An 18,797-nucleotide genomic window follows, 5' to 3' on the forward strand; every position below is an offset into this window, starting at 1 on the left:
CCTACAATCCTTCTCCCCCACAACAGATTATTGGACAGCATGCACACAAATGGACAATAGAATCCTACTCACCCACTTCCCACATCAGGTAATAATGGGTCCAGTCACCCACAGGTAGGCAGACATCACTCCCAACAGAACGGGGTGAGAGGAAAAGGACATACAGATACAGTTTTCTCTTACCCCACTGTAAAGATAACATGGGAGCCCAATAACGAAGGTCTGGCTGAGCTGCTGAGACAACCTGAAGATTGGACATAGGCTCTAGAAACCAGCAATAGCCTCTACTTTCAGAAGAAAGATTCGTGGGTTGAGCTCACTTTAGTTTTAGAAGCTGTTTTAGAACAGCCCAAATGAGCTATACCAGAATGGCATCAGGGGTTGGGGCTTTTCATGGCCTGTTTGATATGAATGTTTATACAGATTATCAGCTAGGCCCAACCTCTCCCCACTTCTTGCCATGACCCTTGCACAGCTAACACCCTACCCCACGCCTCTTCCACACAAAACCAACTGAAGTGTAACCAGGCCTTTAAGGGGAGGGGGGCTCTGCCCTCAGGAGCCCCAGCAGCCACTTTTACTGTGCATTTTTTCTGAAATTATAAAATTTTATTTTTCAAATAAGACGTTTAAGAAAGTAACACTTAAAACACTGAAACCTCTCTAATGCATTATTCAAAACAATCCAGTTATAGTTATTTCTAGCTTCTCACCTCCTCCCCCCTGAAAACCTGGCTAAGACAGGGTCAGGAGATTTCTCAGCCCCAGAAGTGGAGTTTAAGGGTGGAGAACTCTTCTGCTAACATTCTTCTCATAACTCATTGATAAATACTGAGCACCAACAGTCAGGTCATGCTGAGGAATCTGACCTGCAGGGTCCAGCGCCAAAAACCCCCCCAAAAGAACTAGCAACAAGCCACTGCTGACCGGTGAATATATCATCAACACACATGACAATAAGGCTACAATGGGGATCCAAGTATTGAAGCTTTGGCTCCAAACCGATAGGGCTCCAAATCACAGACAGAGGAGCAGCTCCTATCAGCTCAACTCCCTTTACAGGATAGATCCAGAACGGGGCAATAATATGCACACAAAATAACATGTTTGGCCAGGAGGACATCTGATCTGTCCTGAGCCTTGACTACTACATTTTGCAGATCAGTGAAGTACCTACTAAAAGGAAGAGGAAGCAGCTATTCCTCCACTTCCTTTGGCACCCCTTCTCTCTTTAGCATTGTTCTGCAAGCAGCTATGACCACAGCCCTTCATCACTCTCACATTCTTATCAGTCCAGAGCTGTCCGCTGTTCGCCCTGCATAAAACCCGTAGGAAAGGCCTTGGCAAATCCTTCTCTATCACTTATAAGTGCCAAGAGAGGTACTAGGAACTGTTCTGAGATGGTCAGGAAGGCAGTGAGGGAGCCTTTCCAAGGATCTCAGATTTCTGCTGTGGCAATTCCAGGGCTTTCTATGATGGTTCTGGAGAACCAGCACCTCCATATCACACTGATCTTTGTGTCAGACCTTATTGGTACAGTGGTCTCGTAACGATAGAAAGCTCCCTACAGAAAGTTATTGAAACTTAAAACTCTCACTCTGCTGATGTGTGTGCTGGGTGCAGACCTGGGTGAACCTGATGGAAACTCTCTTTAGGTATCCCTAGGTAAACGCTACTTCAATTCCATTTCCGAGCCACCATCAAGCCCAGTCCTATCTTAAGTTACAGATGACAGAAGGGATGCTTGGGTGAATCCAAGGGGAATGCATTCCATACACTGTTGCTAGGAAATTAAAAAGAATCACCATTTTAGTGTGGCAGATGATGATTGGGCGCACCCCCTGGTGTTGGCAGCAAGTAGCCAACTTAAAAAAAAAAGCCCACACAAGTCTCAAAACTGCACCTGATCTTTCCCAGATCACTGAGGAGCAGCACACAGAGACAAGTAAATAAGCGGAAGTCATGTTGATTCCTGCAGTGTAAGAACATCACAGCTAGAACATCTGCCAGAGGTTGCAGGACCAAATAGGTAAGGAAGTTAATTGCCCGGGTCCCTTTAAGAGAGAGTGCAGCCAAAGAATAACTGGGCATCAGCCAGTAATGGAGTCCCATGGAGTAGCAATGCAGGGAAGGGCTCAGTCTTCCTGGCCCCCTCATGCTCCGGTTACATTGAGGATGGGGGGAAATGGAAAGGAAGTTTCCTGCGAGCCAACTGAGGCTCTGAATGCACAATTTCTGTATTCTGCATTCAGTCCAGTTTGTCTGAGGGGACCCACACAATCCCCCTCTCTCAGGCACTGGAGATCTCCAAGCCAAAGCTAGCCAGCAGACAGAGGTGATCAGATGAGCAAAAGGGATTGGGTAAGCCATTTGCCAACCACAGGACATCTTCGGAGAGCAGGGAGAGGCGGCCAAGCAGCTTCAGGGCTCCATCTCGATATAGCCTGCGACCTGGCAAGGGAATGGGAAGGACATGTCAGATGGAGACTGGAGCTTCGTGCTCAAACTCTTTGCGCAGACACAGGGCAGCTAGCATATGCTGCACAGTCAGGGAAGCAAGGGTGTATCCACACAGACAGCCTATACAAAACAACATGTCCCTCTTCGTACCTGGCTACTATAGCAACAGGCACCCTAGACTGCTACTGATATATGGATTCATGCTCCGGCACACACAGGAGCTGCAACACACACTGCAGTCATCATGCAGCTGTTCACAAGGAAGCTCTTGCTAGTAGCACTCAAATTCCCAGAGGTGAATTTAGGCCTCTACTTGAAGAGACTTGCGTACCATTGGCTATGAAACTGACATGCCTTAACCGTGTCAGCCCAATGAGCCATAGGCTCGGGGGAAACAAAATTTGACTTGTGGAGACTTTTCGCACTCTATTCCCACCACACCCTCAAAGAGCCCATGCTGAGCTGATCTTGGCCTCAGAGGGCGTAGGAGCTGGATGCCGTTACTTGCAGAGCCTCATCAAATCAACTCCTTCAAACAGTGTGACTCTTGCAGGGGGTATCACCTGGAGGTGAAGTGGGGTGCCTCCTACAGATGGTCTATGCTGCTGCGAAGGATACAAACTACCAGGCCAGAGGAGCTAAGATCTCAATGCCAACTACCTGTGGGGCTGTTCCAGGGCATATGCTAAGTGAACCCAAGGTGAAGTGTTGGGCAACAAGAAAGTAACATTCCATTCTACTTTGATTTCCCCTTAAAAACTATGATCAGGACAGGCAGAACTATTGTATCTCCTCAATAGCATAAAATAGAGATCTTGTCACCTCAGCTGGGGAGGACAGCATTTCCCCACAGTACATCACTCAGCCCCTACTGGGCACAGATCCCTGGAAACTGCATGCTGCCACACCCAGCGGCCCACTCCTGCCATGGTGGAGACACACTGCCCACCATGATGAGCTCCATTTTGCTGTACCACACATTTCCCTCCTAGCATGGTGGGGATAAGCTCTCAGGAGGCCCAATGTTGCCACACTCACCCTCTTTGTTCCCATTCTCAATGGGCTCTGCCGAGTAGAAGATATAATCAACTGTAGCTCCAAGGCCCATGGGCATGGTTGTGACCTCAGGGCGACCTCTCTGGGGCAAGAAGTGGCTATAGGCAGAGGTCAGATTAAGGCCATGCCGGATAACACCTGGAAACCTGAAGAGAAGAAACAGCTCCCCCATTCCCTCACATGGGAGAGGGGATGCAAAGCTCAGTGTTGGAATCTAAGCAAACTAAGCCACTTTCCTGATGCAGCTGTTTGTAGACTATTTCTACACATATATTTCAATATATTTTAATGCTTATATCAGTGAGAGACTATTAAGGCCATTTCTACTAAGACATTGAGTGGACAGGGGCTCCCTCACCATCAACATACAGTTCTGCCAACGCACTGCATTCCTGACCTGCAGCACCAACCCAGTGTTGACATGGAAGCTCCCAGCTGCTCGTGCAGCCTGGTATGGATCTGGTCAGTTGTAGATAGATTTTTCTGATTCTTTCCCATCCCTAGTGTGTTCTTTTTCTAGCCTGGGAGAAGGGACCATGGAATTATTTAAACCTTGACATTAATTTAGCTTCCTGTGCCCATTTTCCAAGCACCCCACCATGGCCACTCCAAGGAGGGGTGCCACTAACTTCACATGGCCCAGCTGAAGTTTCCCTCCCTCCAGGTTACCTTGGGAAGAAGAGCTCTGGATCAGGATCATTCACCATGGTGAGATGCTTGGGCCAATGTGCAGGACGATCTAAAAAGGAGCAGAGAGATTCCAATTTGACATGCCACTGGTCCTGAAGCAGTTTGTTCATTTTGAGTTTGAAAGTTCCTCCCAGGACCCAAAAGGTCTCTTATTGCAGCGCCAAGAGTCCTCCTGACCTCCTGGATAGGTACCCTCAGGAGTGACAGTACATGCTGGAAAGTCAGGACAAGGTTCCAAAGCTGAATGCAAACTGTCCTGGTCTCAGACAGGAGGCCTAGGTACAGTGGTGCTGAAAGAGTAACAAGTTGATACCAGGCCAATAAAAAAGCCTAACCCCTACCTCCCTCCCGCAAAAAGTCAGTGGGCCGATCCCAGGAGCAAATTAGTGCAACCAACTTATCCAGGTCAATCAGCTCCTGTGCATAGAGCTGTGGACATTACCTTTGCCCAGAGGCCGATCCCTGTGGCCCTGTACTACAACCTCTGCTGTCAGAGAAACTCAGACAGTCACAGAATTGGGATCATGAAATGGGTTGCCATCCCAGAGGAGGTAGGGAATGAGGAGAACAGAACCAAACATGTCAAAAGGCACAGAGATGAGGAGAGGTTCTGCTTCTTTAGTAGCAGATCTAATGCCAGCTTGTGGTCACCTGCTGATGCCACCCATATTAGCACTGAGGCAGCTCAGGTGCCACCATGAATTTATTCCAGTGGATCTGGAAGCGCAGAAGGAATGGAAAAATACTTGCCCTTCTCCAAAACAAAGGGAGGACAGAAAATAGACTGAACCCTCTCTTCCATTCCTCTCCACACAGGATGTAAAACACATAAATCAGCAAAGCAAGACTTGCTATGCAAGGAGCAGGTCAGTAGCTGAGAGCTGTTGCTGAGCCCTTATGGAATCCACTTGTGACCATGGGAATATGATGCAATGGTGGGCTCCCACCTTCCCAAGTCCTTGCCTTTTCTGGGACTCATCCAGCCAATCACAAGCCAAGACTGGTCTCCGCTTGCTGGCTTCAAGTCTTGCCAAAGGCAGCTCATGCCGCAGAAAAGATGTTGAAGTAGGGAGAACTTGCTCCAGTACCTGGTTTAACATCTGTCACACCCTTCTGCAGAATCAGATGTGCAGGTCGTTCACAGGCAGCATCACAGAAACGGAACTGAAGCAGGAAGTCCCGGCTGTACTTGCGTCTGTCTGCAGCGCAGAGCCAGTTCAAAGGAAGGAAATAACCAAGAAGTCAGCTCTCTCTTTAGGTTTCCATGCCAAAAATACTACCAGAGTACATGAATGCCATGGTGATGGGCACAATATAAGAACCTGAATATAGAATAGACATGGTGATAGAAGAGGAAGAGACTGTCTAGACTGCATCCCAGCTACTTTAATACCTATTGCTGATGCACCCATCACTGTGGTATCTGGGGGTTCCACAAATTAAGAGCTTCCCCTTCCCAAAATATGGTCTACAGTGGCAAGATACCAGTCAATTTCTAAGCAAGGCATTTGGGGTGTTTATGACACAGATGTTGGAGGAAACCCCAGCCTGAAGGGGAAAAAGAGATATGGGTTCAGCCTGATTTCTAGGGAGTTTATATCCACCAAGCTTCCACCAAGAACACCCTGATCTGGGCTTCATATGCTGAAGCATCTCTGGAGAGCAGTGTGAGAGCCTAAATGGGCTCTACATCACATAGCGCTTTGAAGAAAAAAAGACAAGGCCCTTCAAGCGTATCCCAAATATGACTACGATATGTGAAGTACCGTGGGACATTCAGCTTCCAGCAAGTGCAGGAAGATGGCAGAAACCCAGGCTGAGACGGGTTGTGGGGCATACAAGTGATACAGTTCAAATCAGGTACTCTGAGAGGAGAGAATCCATGTCAAGGAGAGTGCTTGGTGCAGCACATTCCCCAGTTCTGCCCTGGAGTTGTGTCAATGTCCTGCCAAGAGTGAGACTGCAGCTCAGTGAGAGGGAGCAAGACCCACACAATAATCATCTTCGTTGAGCCCACGTTTACACCACAGCTCACCTGATTTCTTTGGCTGGCAAAGAGTGACATATTGACAGTTGTCCGTTATACCCAGACAGCTGTGCCAGAGTGGGGTCTGCAGCTTCCGCTGGTGCAGCTGCTGGGAGAAGTCTTCCTGTCCAGAAACCTGCATCAAGGCAGCAGGGTAAAGGTGAGGGGAACAAAGTACCAGGAGGAAAATAGTTAAAGCGAGGCCAGCAACGTGCAGAGCCCCCACACAGAACCAGACCCCAGCACTACTACTGGCACAGAATAAGGATCATGTAAATCCGTGGTGCAGCTACTAGCTGGGGAACATGTAGTAAAACGAAGGTGTGGGGAAAGAAAAAAAAAAATTCTGTTTGAAATATTTCATTCAAACCATTTTGAAAGCGAGGTTGGTACGTGTTTGGGTGCACAGCCACAGAGAGTACGTATAAAGGAGCAGTGCTTGCATGGGTGTATATTTCAGGAACAGAACTAGGTTTAGGCCCAACCTTTAGAGAATATTTCCATGAATATGGATTTGCACCTCCCCCTTCAATTACTATCACCCAAGTACAACAGCGATGGATGAGTGAAGGACAATGATGAACTGACCAGTCCAGTTTCACCACCTGAGCTAACATCACAAACAAGCAATATCAGCGGTGAAAAAGAAACAAGATTTTAAAAATTCTCTCTGCTTCGATAACCTCCACTGTTATCACAATGTACTGTACGTCTATGAATTTGCTGCTGAGTGGGGCTCATTCTTTATAAGAGGAAGTAGCCTTATAATAGTGATCAGAGACACAACTATACAAATACTCCACTCCCTCCAACCCAAAGAGCTGCTCCATGACATTCCCTGTCTACACCTACCTTCCAGGCTGGCATCCCATGGTAGGAGAGCAGACCATTCCGGATGAACTTGTACAATGGAGAGTCAGGCACAGCGTTCAGGTCTCCACACAAGATGACAGGACAGTAGCCGCGCTCAACAGTTTTCACAACCTTGTCAACCTCTGCTAGGAGCAAGGCCATCTGTGCAAGTTTGATATCTCCTCGGCGGGGATTATACAGCACGTGAGTGTTAGCCACACACAGGGGGCTTGTTGCCTTCTGTCCTACATCCTCTGGGAGTAAAGGTTGCAGCAGCAGCACCAGACCCACATTGTCTCTGTTTAGGATGTCCAGGCCAGGCCGGAAATATTCTACAGGGTTGGCACTGATCAGCTGGAACCTGCTGTGCTTGTAGCAAACTGCGCAGCCATCTGTCTTTTTTCCTGTTCTCCGTTTGTATAAGCACACAAAGCCTGAAAAAAAACCACCATCCATCAGGAGGGCCCAAATGGCCAGGAGCCTTGGCTCCTCTTTAGTAAGATGTAGCAAAGTATAGGAAATCTGTTTTGCAGGGTTTAAATAGCACAACCTATGGAGCTCCCACTACTCCCCATGGTAGACTGTTCTGCAGTCCAGCAGACCTCACTGGCAGGAAGATTTTCTTAATACCCAGTTTGAATTTTCCTCTTGCTCATTTTCGGCCCATACTTCTAGTTATGCCCTCAGGGATGCTCTAATCAATCTCTCGTCCTCTGGCTCATGCCCTTGTAGGCAGTACTGTCCCGTTAGCCATCATGTACTATCAAGTGTCTTTTGTTCTCTCTATATAAGCCAGGCCCCTGATGAGTTTTGTTGCTTTCATCAGCCAATATGGGGAAGAATCGGTCACAACAGGAACAGGACAACAATTGAAAGGGTGCAGACAGCTTCAGAAATGTGGCCATCAAAACCTGGGGTGGGGACTACTTCTGTAAACAGAAGTATAGCTCTGGAGCTATCGACATGGAGTGTTCTCAGCAAGTCTCAGCCAAACCTGTAGAAAAGAGAGGGACATACCCATCATCCTGAATGTTGGCTCCAGCTGCTCCCAGTAGTGATTCTCCTGCACTTCCTGGAGACACAGAACCTGCAAGGAAGGCAGAGACCTAGCTCACTCTGCCATTGTTTGGCAATTGCTTTGGGGAGTTTTTGTGGAGAGGGGAGAGGAGTTGGGACAGTGAGGGAAGAGAGGGAAAAACAGTTTCCCACACTTAACCCCTTCACCAAGAAATGCTGTCTAAGCAACTTTTCCTCCAGCTAGAGCACTGGCTCTCAACCTTTCCAGAGGACTGTACCCCTTTCAGGAATCTGATTTGTCTTGTGTACCCCCAAGTTTCATGTCACTTAAAAACTACTTGCTTACAAAATCAGTCATAAAAATGCAAAAGTGTCATAGCACACTATTACTGAAAAATTGCTTACTTTCTCATTTTTACTATATAATTATAAATCAATTGGAATATAAATATTGTACTTACATTTCAGTGTATAGTATACAGAGCAGTAAAAATAAATCATTGTCTATGACATTTTAGTTTGTACTGACTTTGCTAGTGCTTTTTATGTACCCTGTTGTAAAACTAGGCAAATATCTAGATGAGTTGATGTACTCCCTGGAAGTCCTCTGCTACCCCTAGGGGTACACGTACCCTTGGTTGAGAACCACTGAGACAGAGCATGCAGGACAACTTCTGAAGCACATACTTCTCCTTCAGTTATCCAGTGGGGAAGCAAGAGTGAAATAAAATTCACTTCTCATCCTTAGCGGTGAGCACACTTCTTCCTCAGCATGCTAAGCTAGCCTGAGGAACACAGAAGTAAGCAAGGAACAGGAAGTCCACCCTCATGTAGGCCTCTTCTCTGGGCTTGTTCCAGACTGCCCTATAGGCTCTGCCTCCTCGCCAAGGACTGCAGCAGGCTGTCCTGCTCCCACTTCTATTAGGAAAAGTTGAGCCCCTCCAATCAAAGAATAGATCCTAGTAAGGTTATAGGAGCCAGTGGGCACATAACCAGGGACCCTAATAACTCCAGAGGCACTGGCTTCACACCCCAAAAACTCTGGTGATAGCGGACATGAAAGGGCCAGGGTAGTACTCACATCAGGGTCCCAGTGCTGGATTTCCTGCAAGAGGTTTGGAAGACGATAGCTCCAGTCCAGGATATCTGGTTGGCAATGCAGGTAGAGATCACGGCTCTGCTCCACCAGGTCCTGGGCCAGAATGTTGTAAGACATGACTCGGAATTCAAACAGAGGCCCATTCTCTGAGCCTAGCTCTGGAACCGCAAACCGTGTAGAGAGATCCTCCCAGTCCCTCCATAAAATCTCTATATGTAAGAGAGAGGAAGACAGGTCAGATATATGCTGGGTATCCTTCCCTGTCCTATTTCCTGGAATGCCCCTGCTAGCTGGGGCACTGGGATTAGCTGTTCTCTTGTTCCCTGAATCTGGGCATTTTGTACTCTACATCGGCCCTCGGATGATTTTCTTTGATTAATCTGAATAGCTGTCAACAGGGATGGAATGGCAGGGTCCTAGTGGGGAGAAAATGTTTTAGAAAAACTCAAGCCATTCTTTGGAGGCCATCTCCAATATGAAGTGGGCACTTATGTTAACTTCACAGGAATTGTGATTAGCAACACTAGCCAACCCAATAATGCCAGAAGTCTTGGCCTTTCCATCAGGAAAGATTACTTTTATCATTTTCATTACCAGATGCAATCATCCTGGCATGGAAAGATGCAACCTCTGCCTAACAAACAGCAAGTGCAGACATACCCAGCTCACCCAGGATTTAGCATCCACATGCAGGGAGATCAGAAAGTTTTGTTACACTACCTCATCCCAATCTAGCACTGCATGCTCAGAATCAAAAAAGGCTGTATTACTACTGACCGTGGTAAGGTCTCTCTGCTGGAAAAGGCTGGAATTGTCCTGTGTCATAAAAGGGCCAGGCTGTGGCCTCCACTGGCACTATCTCTGTGTCATGCACTAAGCTCCAGTCCAGCACAGCAGTATCTTCATCCTCCCTTTCCAGGGCTGAGGGGGTGCAGCCACTAATCTGGTGATCGGTCTGTGTCCTTACAGCTGGCCATGCTGCAATGCCCATCATAGCCACACTTTCCTCTTCTGGTAATTTTGCCAATGTTACTGCAGCATGCTCCTTTGGTCCTAGAGATATTAATGTATGTAGCTCATCGTCTTGCTGATCACTGCACCATGTGACCTCTGAAGCCACATTCAGATTGCTAAGGCTGGTCATCAATAATTCTGAGCCTTCCAGCCAGTCACTAGGCACTGTGTCTGACACCTTCGCCACCACGAGAGGACTCTCACTGCTGTATAGCCCACCAGCTTCCACCTCCAGCTGTTGCTGCAGCAGGGCTTCCTGCTCTTCTGGGACTGACCTCCTGCTGGGTACAGAAGAGATACCCCCTACCTGGGTGGTCGGGCTCTTCGCCAGAAGCACATTCTTTCGACACGTAAAGAAAGCATCTGTCAGGAAGTTAATACAAGACAATGGTTAAAATCCACGGCTCTCTTCACTTATTGGCTTATTTAGGCTAGAGAAATCAGTTACAATTTGGTGCTATAGAACCATCTGAATACATCAAGAGCACTGAGTGGCTACTCAAAAAAGATGCATAGTTATAGTTCTGAGTAATTAAGGCTGCCTCTTGGACCATATTCTGACTTTAGTTATGCTGGTACAATGCCATTGACTTCAGTGAGCTGGTGCTGGTTTAACTGAAAGTGAAATTTAAGCTGGTTTTATATTATTATTTATACAATGCAATAGGTGGTCAGCAGAGCAGCATCTAAGCCAGAGGTGGGCAAACTCCGGCCCGCGGGACCATCCTGCCCGGCCCTTGAGCTCCCAGCCAGGGAAGATAGTCCCCGGCCCCTCCCCTGCTGTCCTCCCTCCCCCACAGCCTCAGCTCGCTGCGCTGCCCACACTCTTGCCCGCCACTCTTGCCGGGCAGCGCGGCAGGCTCCAGCCGTGTGGTGGGGCTGCGAGCTCCTGCTGCTCTGAGCGGCATGGTAAGAGGGCGGGGAGTGGTTGGATACGGGGTGGGTTCCTGGGAGGGGGTGGTCAGGGGACAAGGAGCAGGGGGGGTTGGATGGGTTGGGTGTTCTGGGGGGGAGCAGTCAGGGGACGGAGAACAGGGGGGTTGGATACGGGTTGGGACAGTCAGAGGGCAGGGAGCAAGGGATTTGGATAAGGAAGGGGTCCCGGGGGGCAGTTAGGGGTGGGGGTCCCAGGAGGGGGAAGGTTGGATGGGTTGGGGGTTCTGAGGGGACAGTCAGAGGGAGGAAAGTGGGAGAGGGTGGATAGGGGGCGGGGGCCAGGCTGTCTGGGGAGGCACAGCCTTCCCTACCCAGCCCTCCATACAGTTTCGCAACCCTGATGTGGCCCTCGGGCCAAAAAGTTTGCCCACCCCGATCTAAGCTATAGTACTGCCCTTCTTTAGCATCTTCTATACAAACACAGATACAGATACATTTAGCCACATGGGACAGAGACATCAGGAAGGAAGTTCTAGCAGCTGACCTTTGGAATGGGTGAATTTTCAGGAAATGAACAAGGGGTCCTCAGTTTAGATACCAGGAATTTCCATAATTGCAGAGACCCAATATAGAAGACCCATTCCACATTGAATTGTCTTTTCAAATGCATATAAGAAAAGGAGTGGAGAGACGAACAAGGAAGCACAAACATGGAAGTTAAAGATGGAAAAGCCCCATTAGTGAAAACACTACCATGAAAGAAACCATGGTCTGAGAATAGGAAGCCCATGATATTCACCCGATGGCGGTGACTGACATCTGTAATGGGCCAAATACTTCAGTGCATGCTCAACACAAGAACATACTAGTTTCACTAGTATTTCCCCTTTATACTCTTCAAGATGATAAAAGCATTTGTGTTTTTGCTAAAATCTCTGTGCAACCATATCCCCATTACTGATTAGCATATTGTGTTCTCTGCAAATCATTCATTTTCTATCCCTCTTTAACCTGGATATTGCTCACTGGAGATTGAGGAGTAAGAATGGTAAGAGAAATGAATGGAACTACAAATCAGAGTTTGTCTACACATAAATGCTTTTCCAAAATAAGGTAGGGTGTGAATTTAGAATGGATTAGGTATTTCAGAGTAACTGCATGTGTAGACAAGCGCTTATAAAAATGTATTTATAAATATTCTCAAGGCACTTGGTTTCGGATGCACCCTATTTTATTTTGATGGGGGAGGATGTATAAAGTGGAAAAAAAATTAAAATATAATTTTCTAAAGACATTCCCCTTGAAATTGTTTGCTTTAAGTACATTCCCCCAAGAAGAATGATCTACTGCAGTGGCCCCCAAACTTTTTACCTCGCCCCGCCACCCTTACCCCTGTCCACACGCTGCCACCCCCAAGCTGGGAGCGGGGCCATGGCTCTGGGAGGGGGGAAACACAGAAAGGGTAAGGGGGCTGAGGCTAGGGCCACAGCTTGGGGTGGGAGTGGAGCCTCGACCAGCAGCTGTGGCCGACAGCTGAACCCCAGGTGCAGGGCTGGTAGCCAGGGCCAGCGGCTGGGAGCAGATCCCTGGACATGGGGCTGAGAGCAGAGCCCTGGGTGTGGGGCTGGCAGCTGATCCCCGGGCGTGGGGCCAACAGCGGGAGACAGGAGCAGAGCTGAGTGGCACTCTCTCTCCACCCCTCGTGGGGGCTGGCCCAGGTCCCAGCTGCGCCTCCTAGGGGGGCATACCCCACAGATTGCGGACCTCTGCTTAAAAAAAACAGGCAGCAGTGTATCTACTGGAAAGACGGGCTCCCCAGGCTAGTGCTGACTATTAGCAATCGAGCAATCAGAATTAGAGTTTCCTGAGGTCTGGAGGAGCTGCTCTCCCTTGTACACAATGGTCAGGGCTGGGAGGAGGACCTAGAGATGGTCTCACCTGACCACTCCACCAAGCCTCCACTCTCTCTTTTAAACCCTCCTCTGATTAGCTGTCAAATTAGATGACTACTAATCCTTTTACTCCTTTAAAACAAACAGAGAGAGAGAGAGAAACTGAATAATTGTTCAGCCAGCTCTAGAGCACAGCTTCACCTCTTAGCCCTGCCTCCATCTGCCTAGAGCTCAAGCTCCTCAGGGCAAGGACATTGTCTTCTGATGTGAAAGCACTTAGATCACTGCTAAACAGTGCTTAAATTACAGAGGGACTGGAGGGAGGGCTGGACAGTGGGCCCCCTTACTACTTTTAGGGGCTACCTCACTTCTTTAGTCACACTACTGTTTAAATTAAAGCAAGATACCTGACATTCAGGGCCCTCCCATGATTTTAGCACTGTTGCTAGGCCTATATAAACAATAATAATCAGGCAAGGGGCTATCCAAAACAGCCTGGGAGAATTTGGTCTCCTTGGGGTTCCCTGGGGAGAGCTGGGGGAGGTACCTAAGAGAGCCTGGGAGAGCTGGTCTCTCCAGGAAACATCAGTGAGAGCCAGGTTCACCCCATGCTCAGGAGTTGAGGAGGGTCACTCTGAGGAGGAGGAGGAGGGACCTATCACCCCAGGCCCAGGAGCTGAAGGGCATTTCTCCAGGGTGAGGGGAGGCCTGACATCCCAGGCTAGGGAGCAGAGGCGGGTGGTTGCCCCAGGAGGTGGGGGTCGGGAAGGCCTGTCACCCCAGGCCCGGGAACTGAGGGGGGGGGTCGCCGGGGAGGCCTGTCACCCCAGCCCCAGGAGCTGAAGAGGGTTAGCTGGGGGGGGTCGGGGAGGCCTGTCACCCCAGGCCTGGGAGCTGAAGGGGGGGGGTCACAGGGGAGGCCTATCACCCCAGGCCTGGGACCTGAGGGGGGGGTCGCCCCAGGAGGTGGGGGTAGGGGAGGCCTGTCACCCCAGGCCTGGGAGCAGGGGGGGGTCGCCGGCGTGGGGGGTAGGGGAGGCCTGTCACCGCAGGCCTGGGAGCTGAGGGGGGTCGCCGGGGGCTGTCACCCCAGGCCCGGGAGCTGAGGGAGGGGGGTAACGGGGGTGGGGGTAAGGGAGGCCTGTCACGCCAGGCCCGGGAGCTGAAGGGGGTGTCGCTGGGGGGGGGGGGGGGGTCGGGGAGGCCTGTCACTCCAGCCCCGGGAGCTGAGGGGTGGATCCGCCGGGGGGGGGGGGGTCGGGGAGGCCTGTCACCCCAGCCCCGGGAGCTGAGAGGGGGGTCACTCCGGGAGGTGGGGGTAGGGGAGGACTGTCACCCCAGGCCCGGGAGCTGGGGGGGGTCGCCGGGGGGGTTGCCGGGGGGGGTCGGGGAGGCCTGTCACCCCAGGCCGGGGGCTGAGGGGGGGGACCGCCGGGGGGGGGGTCGGGGAGGCCTGTCACCCTAGGCCGGGGGCTGAGTGGGAGGTCGCCGGGGGGGGGTCGGGGAGGCCTGTCACCCCAGGCCCAGGAGCTGAGGGGGGGGGTCCGCCGGGGGGGGGGGTCGGGGAGGCCTGTCACCCTAGGCCGGGGGCTGAGGGGGAGGTCGCCGGGGGGGGGGTCGGGGAGGCCTGTCACCCCAGGCCCGGGAGCTGGGGGGGGGTCGCCGGGGGGGGGTCGGGGAGGCCTGTCACCCTAGGCCGGGGGCTGAGTGGGAGGTCGCCAGGGGGGGGGGTCGGGGAGGCCTGTCACCCCAGGCCCGGGAGCTGAGGGGGGGGTCCGCCGGGGGGGGGGGTCGGGGAGGCCTGTCACCCCAGGCCCGGGAGCTGAGGGGGGGGTCCGCCGGGGGGGGGGGGTCGGGGAGGCCTGTCACCCCAGGCCCGGGAGCTGAGGGGGGGGTCCGCCGGGGGGGGGGTCGGGGAGGCCTGTCACCCCAGGCCCGGGAGCTGAGGGGGGGGTCCGCCGGGGGGGGGGTCGGGGAGGCCTGTCACCCCAGGCCCGGGAGCTGAGGGGGGGGTCCGCCGGGGGGGGGGTCGGGGAGGCCTGTCACCCCAGGCCCGGGAGCTGAGGGGGGGGTCCGCCGGGGGGGGGGGTCGGGGAGGCCTGTCACCCTAGGCCGGGGGCTGAGGGGGGGGTCCGCCGGGGGGGGGTCGGGGAGGCCTGTCACCCTAGGCCGGGGGCTGAGGGGGAGGTCGCCGGGGGGGGGGGGTCGGGGAGGCCTGTCACCCCAGGCCCGGGAGCTGGGGGGGGTCCGCCGGGGGGGGAGTCGGGGAGGCCTGTCACCCCAGGCCCGGGAGCTGGGGGGGGGTCGCCCACCTCGGGCCCGAGGTGATCTAGCTGCTCCACGACCCGCCAGTCAGGGCGGGCTGCAGGAGCGTCCACAGGGCCCGTGGTCCTGGCTGCAGCCCTGGGCGCAGGCAATAGCCTGCCGCCGTCCCCACGGCGGGGCCGGGGGCGGGGCCGCACGGGCCGTGGGAGGGGTCCGGGGCGGGGGGCTGTTACCTCGGAGGGCCCGGAGGAGCCGCGCCGCTGGCAGCAGCAGGTAGCAGAGCACGGTGCCGATCATGCCGCCCGGCCCGATCCTCTCCCAGCCCGGCTCCGCCTCGACAACAACTTTATTGGGAGCCGCCGGCGGCTCGGCCCGGCCTTGGCACAGCGCTGCCCCGCGCCCCCGGCATGGATTCCGCCCGTCCGTCCGTCCTGGGGCCGGAGACCGAGCGCGGCGGGGAGCAGAGCTGGGGGGATGAGGCCTGTAAACTTTCCCAGGAGCTCCAGGCCGCCTGCTCTCCCAACCTCTGTGTGGATGAGTCTGCGTTGTGAAGCGGTGCTGCGTGTGATCCCGTTTGGGTATCCGCCCATCTCACACCTAGGGTTGCCATTCAAGTTCCTGAATAGAGGACGCTGCACCAGCGGGAGGGGAGGGGAGGGGACAGCTGGGGGTTGCGGGAGGGGTGTGTGTACCGAAAGTGGTATTTGGGACGGTTCGGGAGTGGTATTTGGGGGATGCTGGATGGACGTGTGTGTACTAGGAGGGTATTTGGGGGTGCTGGAGGGGTATATGTATTGGGAGGGGTATTTCGGGGTGCTGGAAGGGTGTGTGTGTGTACAGGGAGGGATATTTGGGAAGCACTGGAGGGGTGTGTGTGTGTACAGGGAGGGATATTTGGGAAGCACTGGAGGGGTGTGTGTGTACAGGGAGGGATATTTGGGGGGTGTTGGAGGGGGCATTTGGGGGGGTGCTTGTGGCCTCACTCTCGAGGTTGTGGGCAGTGTCGTGCTCCTTGTCACAGTGGTAGGGCAGTTGGCGCAGGCCCAGGACACAGCACCAGCCTTCAGGCAGCACAGCCCTGCAGGGCTGTCACCCTCCCTAGGGTCAGGAGCATGGCCCTGGCCCGCTCACCCGTCCTTGCTGGGCTCTGAGGCCCCACGGCAGGGCAGGTAGCCCGATGGAGAGGTGCTTGGTGGCTCCACTTACTTGGCAGGCCAGGATCTGACAGCTGAGGGTGCATGGGAAGGGACCAATTGGGACATGGAGATGGCTCTTTCTGAGTGGCAACATCAGATCCACAAAAAAAAATCCCAGACATTTCCTCTTATTTGAAAAATCTGCCTGGACAGAGATCGGTAGACTAAAAAAAAGGTCATGTCTGGGACGACCTGGACGTATGGTAACCCTAATCATACCTGCTCAGAGCTGTGTGGTGTCCCATGGAGGCAATCAGGCAGGAGCAGCATAAGGATAGCTCAGTGGTTTGAGCATTGGCCTGCTAAACCCAGGGTTGTGAGTTCAATCCTTGAGGGGGCCATTTAGGGATCTGGGGCAAACACTGGGGACTGGTCCTGCTTTGAGCAGGGGGTTGGACTAGATGACCTCCTGAGGTCCCTTCCAACTCTGATATTCTATGATTCTATGATATTACACCCGTCTGGGCTGTATTGTACATTACCTTAATAGTGCTGGATGTTTATCAAAACTGGGCCTAAACAAGAATTCCATCAACTCCAAATGGGCCCTGAATTCACGTACCTAACCACCTTTTCGACTCACATTGGCCAATGCGTTACAAAAGATTGTAATATCTGGCTGCAGAAACATTTCCTAATGCCGTCTAATCCATCCTGTAAGGTATGTGCAGAACAGTATATCAAGACCATGACGATGCACTAAAGAAAATCCTAGAATGCCCCCATATTAAACAGGGACAAGATCAATTTTTTAAAATCTACTTAAAAGTCTTTGGACATGTATTTTCAAACAAGAGTCATCTCATATCCTTTGAAAATCAAAACAATAAAGCATATAGTCTTACTGAACAATTGCAGATATTAAGTCATTTTAGGCATGAATAGTTATTGATCATGCTGCCTTCCTAATTTTGCAAGTGTAATTGCTCCCCTTCAGGATCTTATGAAATATTATACAAAATCTGTATGGGCAAAAGCACAGTCTGAAGCAGGTGATGTCATCATATGTAGCCTTGATGAACATATGAGATGTTGTCCTTCAACCCTTCCTTTAATAGAAGACTGACTGAAGCCCTCTGTCAAGGTTCCTTCCCCACTCTGAACTCTAGGGTACAGATGTAGGGACCTGTATGAAAACCCCCTAAGCTTATTTTTACCAGCTTAGGTTAAAACTTCCCAAAGGTACAAACTATTTTACCTTTTGCCCTTGGACTTTATTGCTCCCACCACCAAGCGTCTAACAAATATATAACAGGGAAAGAGCCTGCTTGGAAACGTCTTTCCCCTCAAAATCCTCCCCAAACCCTACACCCCCTTTCCTGGAGAAGGCTTGATAAAAATCCTCACCAATTTGCATAGGTGAACACAGACCCAAACCCTTGGATCTTAAGAACAATGAAAAAGCAATCAGGTTCTTAAAAGAAGAATTTTAATTGAAGAAAAAAAGTAAAAGAATCACCTCTGTAAAGTCAGGATGGTAAATACCTTACAGGGTAATCAGATTCAAAACAGAGAGAATCCCTCTAGGCAAAACCTTAAGTTACAAAAAGACACAAAAACAGGAATATACATTCCATTCAGCACAGCTTATTGTATCAGCCATTTAAACAAAACAGAATCTAACGCATATTTAGCTAGATTACTTACTAAGTTCTAAGACTCCATTCCTTTTCTCTTCCCAGCAAAAGCATCACACAGACAGAGAGAGCCTTTGTTTCTCTCCCCCCCCCTCCAGCTTTGAAAGTATCTTGTCTCCTCATTGGTCATTTTGGTCAGGTGCCAGCAAGGTTATCCTAGCTTCTTAACCCTTTACAGGTGAAAGGGTTTTTCCTCTGGCCAGGATGGATTTTAAAGGTGTTTACCCTTCCCTTTATATTTATGACAGGTTTCAGCGTAGCAGCCGTGTTAGTCTGTATTCGCAAAAAGAAAAGGAGTACTTGTGGCACCTTAGAGACTAACAAATTTATTTGAGCATAAGCTTTCATGAGCTACAGCTCACTTCATCGGATGCATTCAGTGGAAAAACTTCAAAAACAGACTCCAATGAGAGACTGCAGAATTCAGCAGTCTCTCGTTGGAGTCTGTTTTTGAAGTTTTTCCACTGAATGCATCCGATGAAGTGAGCTGTAGCTCACGAAAGCTTATACTCAGATAAATTTGTTAGTCTCTAAGGTGCCACAAGTACTCCTTTTCTTTTCTTTATATTTATGACACCCTCTAAACTCAAGAGCTATAGAGAATCAAACAGTCCCAGCTAGTCATGATCACATTGTAGCCCATGAAAGTTGAAGCCTGTCACATATTGAAACCAGATAGTTTCATCTGGAAAGAGAAGAGTTTGAACATTTTGCTAC

The 18,797-nt window shown here is 51.2% G+C and overlaps 1 protein-coding gene across 3 annotated transcripts; it reads right to left on the bottom strand.

Moving 5' to 3' along the window:
• Positions 1–587: 587 nt before the first annotated feature.
• On the bottom strand, positions 588–15,837 carry ANGEL1 (angel homolog 1). Of its 3 annotated transcripts, XM_073349260.1 has the most exons (10): positions 15,481–15,836; positions 9,978–10,577; positions 9,183–9,409; positions 8,102–8,171; positions 7,085–7,518; positions 6,242–6,368; positions 5,295–5,405; positions 4,186–4,255; positions 3,499–3,662; positions 588–2,451 (listed from the first exon to the last, which is right to left on the bottom strand). In XM_073349260.1, exons 1-10 carry the CDS (start codon positions 15,542–15,544, stop codon positions 2,291–2,293), a joined length of 2,028 nt encoding a protein of 675 aa, XP_073205361.1. In that variant the 5' UTR covers positions 15,545–15,836; the 3' UTR covers positions 588–2,290. The 3 variants fall into 3 exon arrangements, with proteins under 3 accessions (XP_073205361.1, XP_073205362.1, XP_073205363.1); XM_073349261.1 differs by lacking the exon at positions 3,499–3,662 and having other exon boundaries at positions 15,481–15,837; XM_073349262.1 differs by lacking the exons at positions 588–2,451; positions 3,499–3,662 and adding an exon at positions 3,700–4,037 and having other exon boundaries at positions 15,481–15,837.
• Positions 15,838–18,797: the final 2,960 nt, after the last annotated feature.

Source organism: Lepidochelys kempii, chromosome 6, assembly GCF_965140265.1.
Source record: "Lepidochelys kempii isolate rLepKem1 chromosome 6, rLepKem1.hap2, whole genome shotgun sequence".
Classification (NCBI taxonomy): Eukaryota; Metazoa; Chordata; order Testudines; family Cheloniidae; genus Lepidochelys; species Lepidochelys kempii.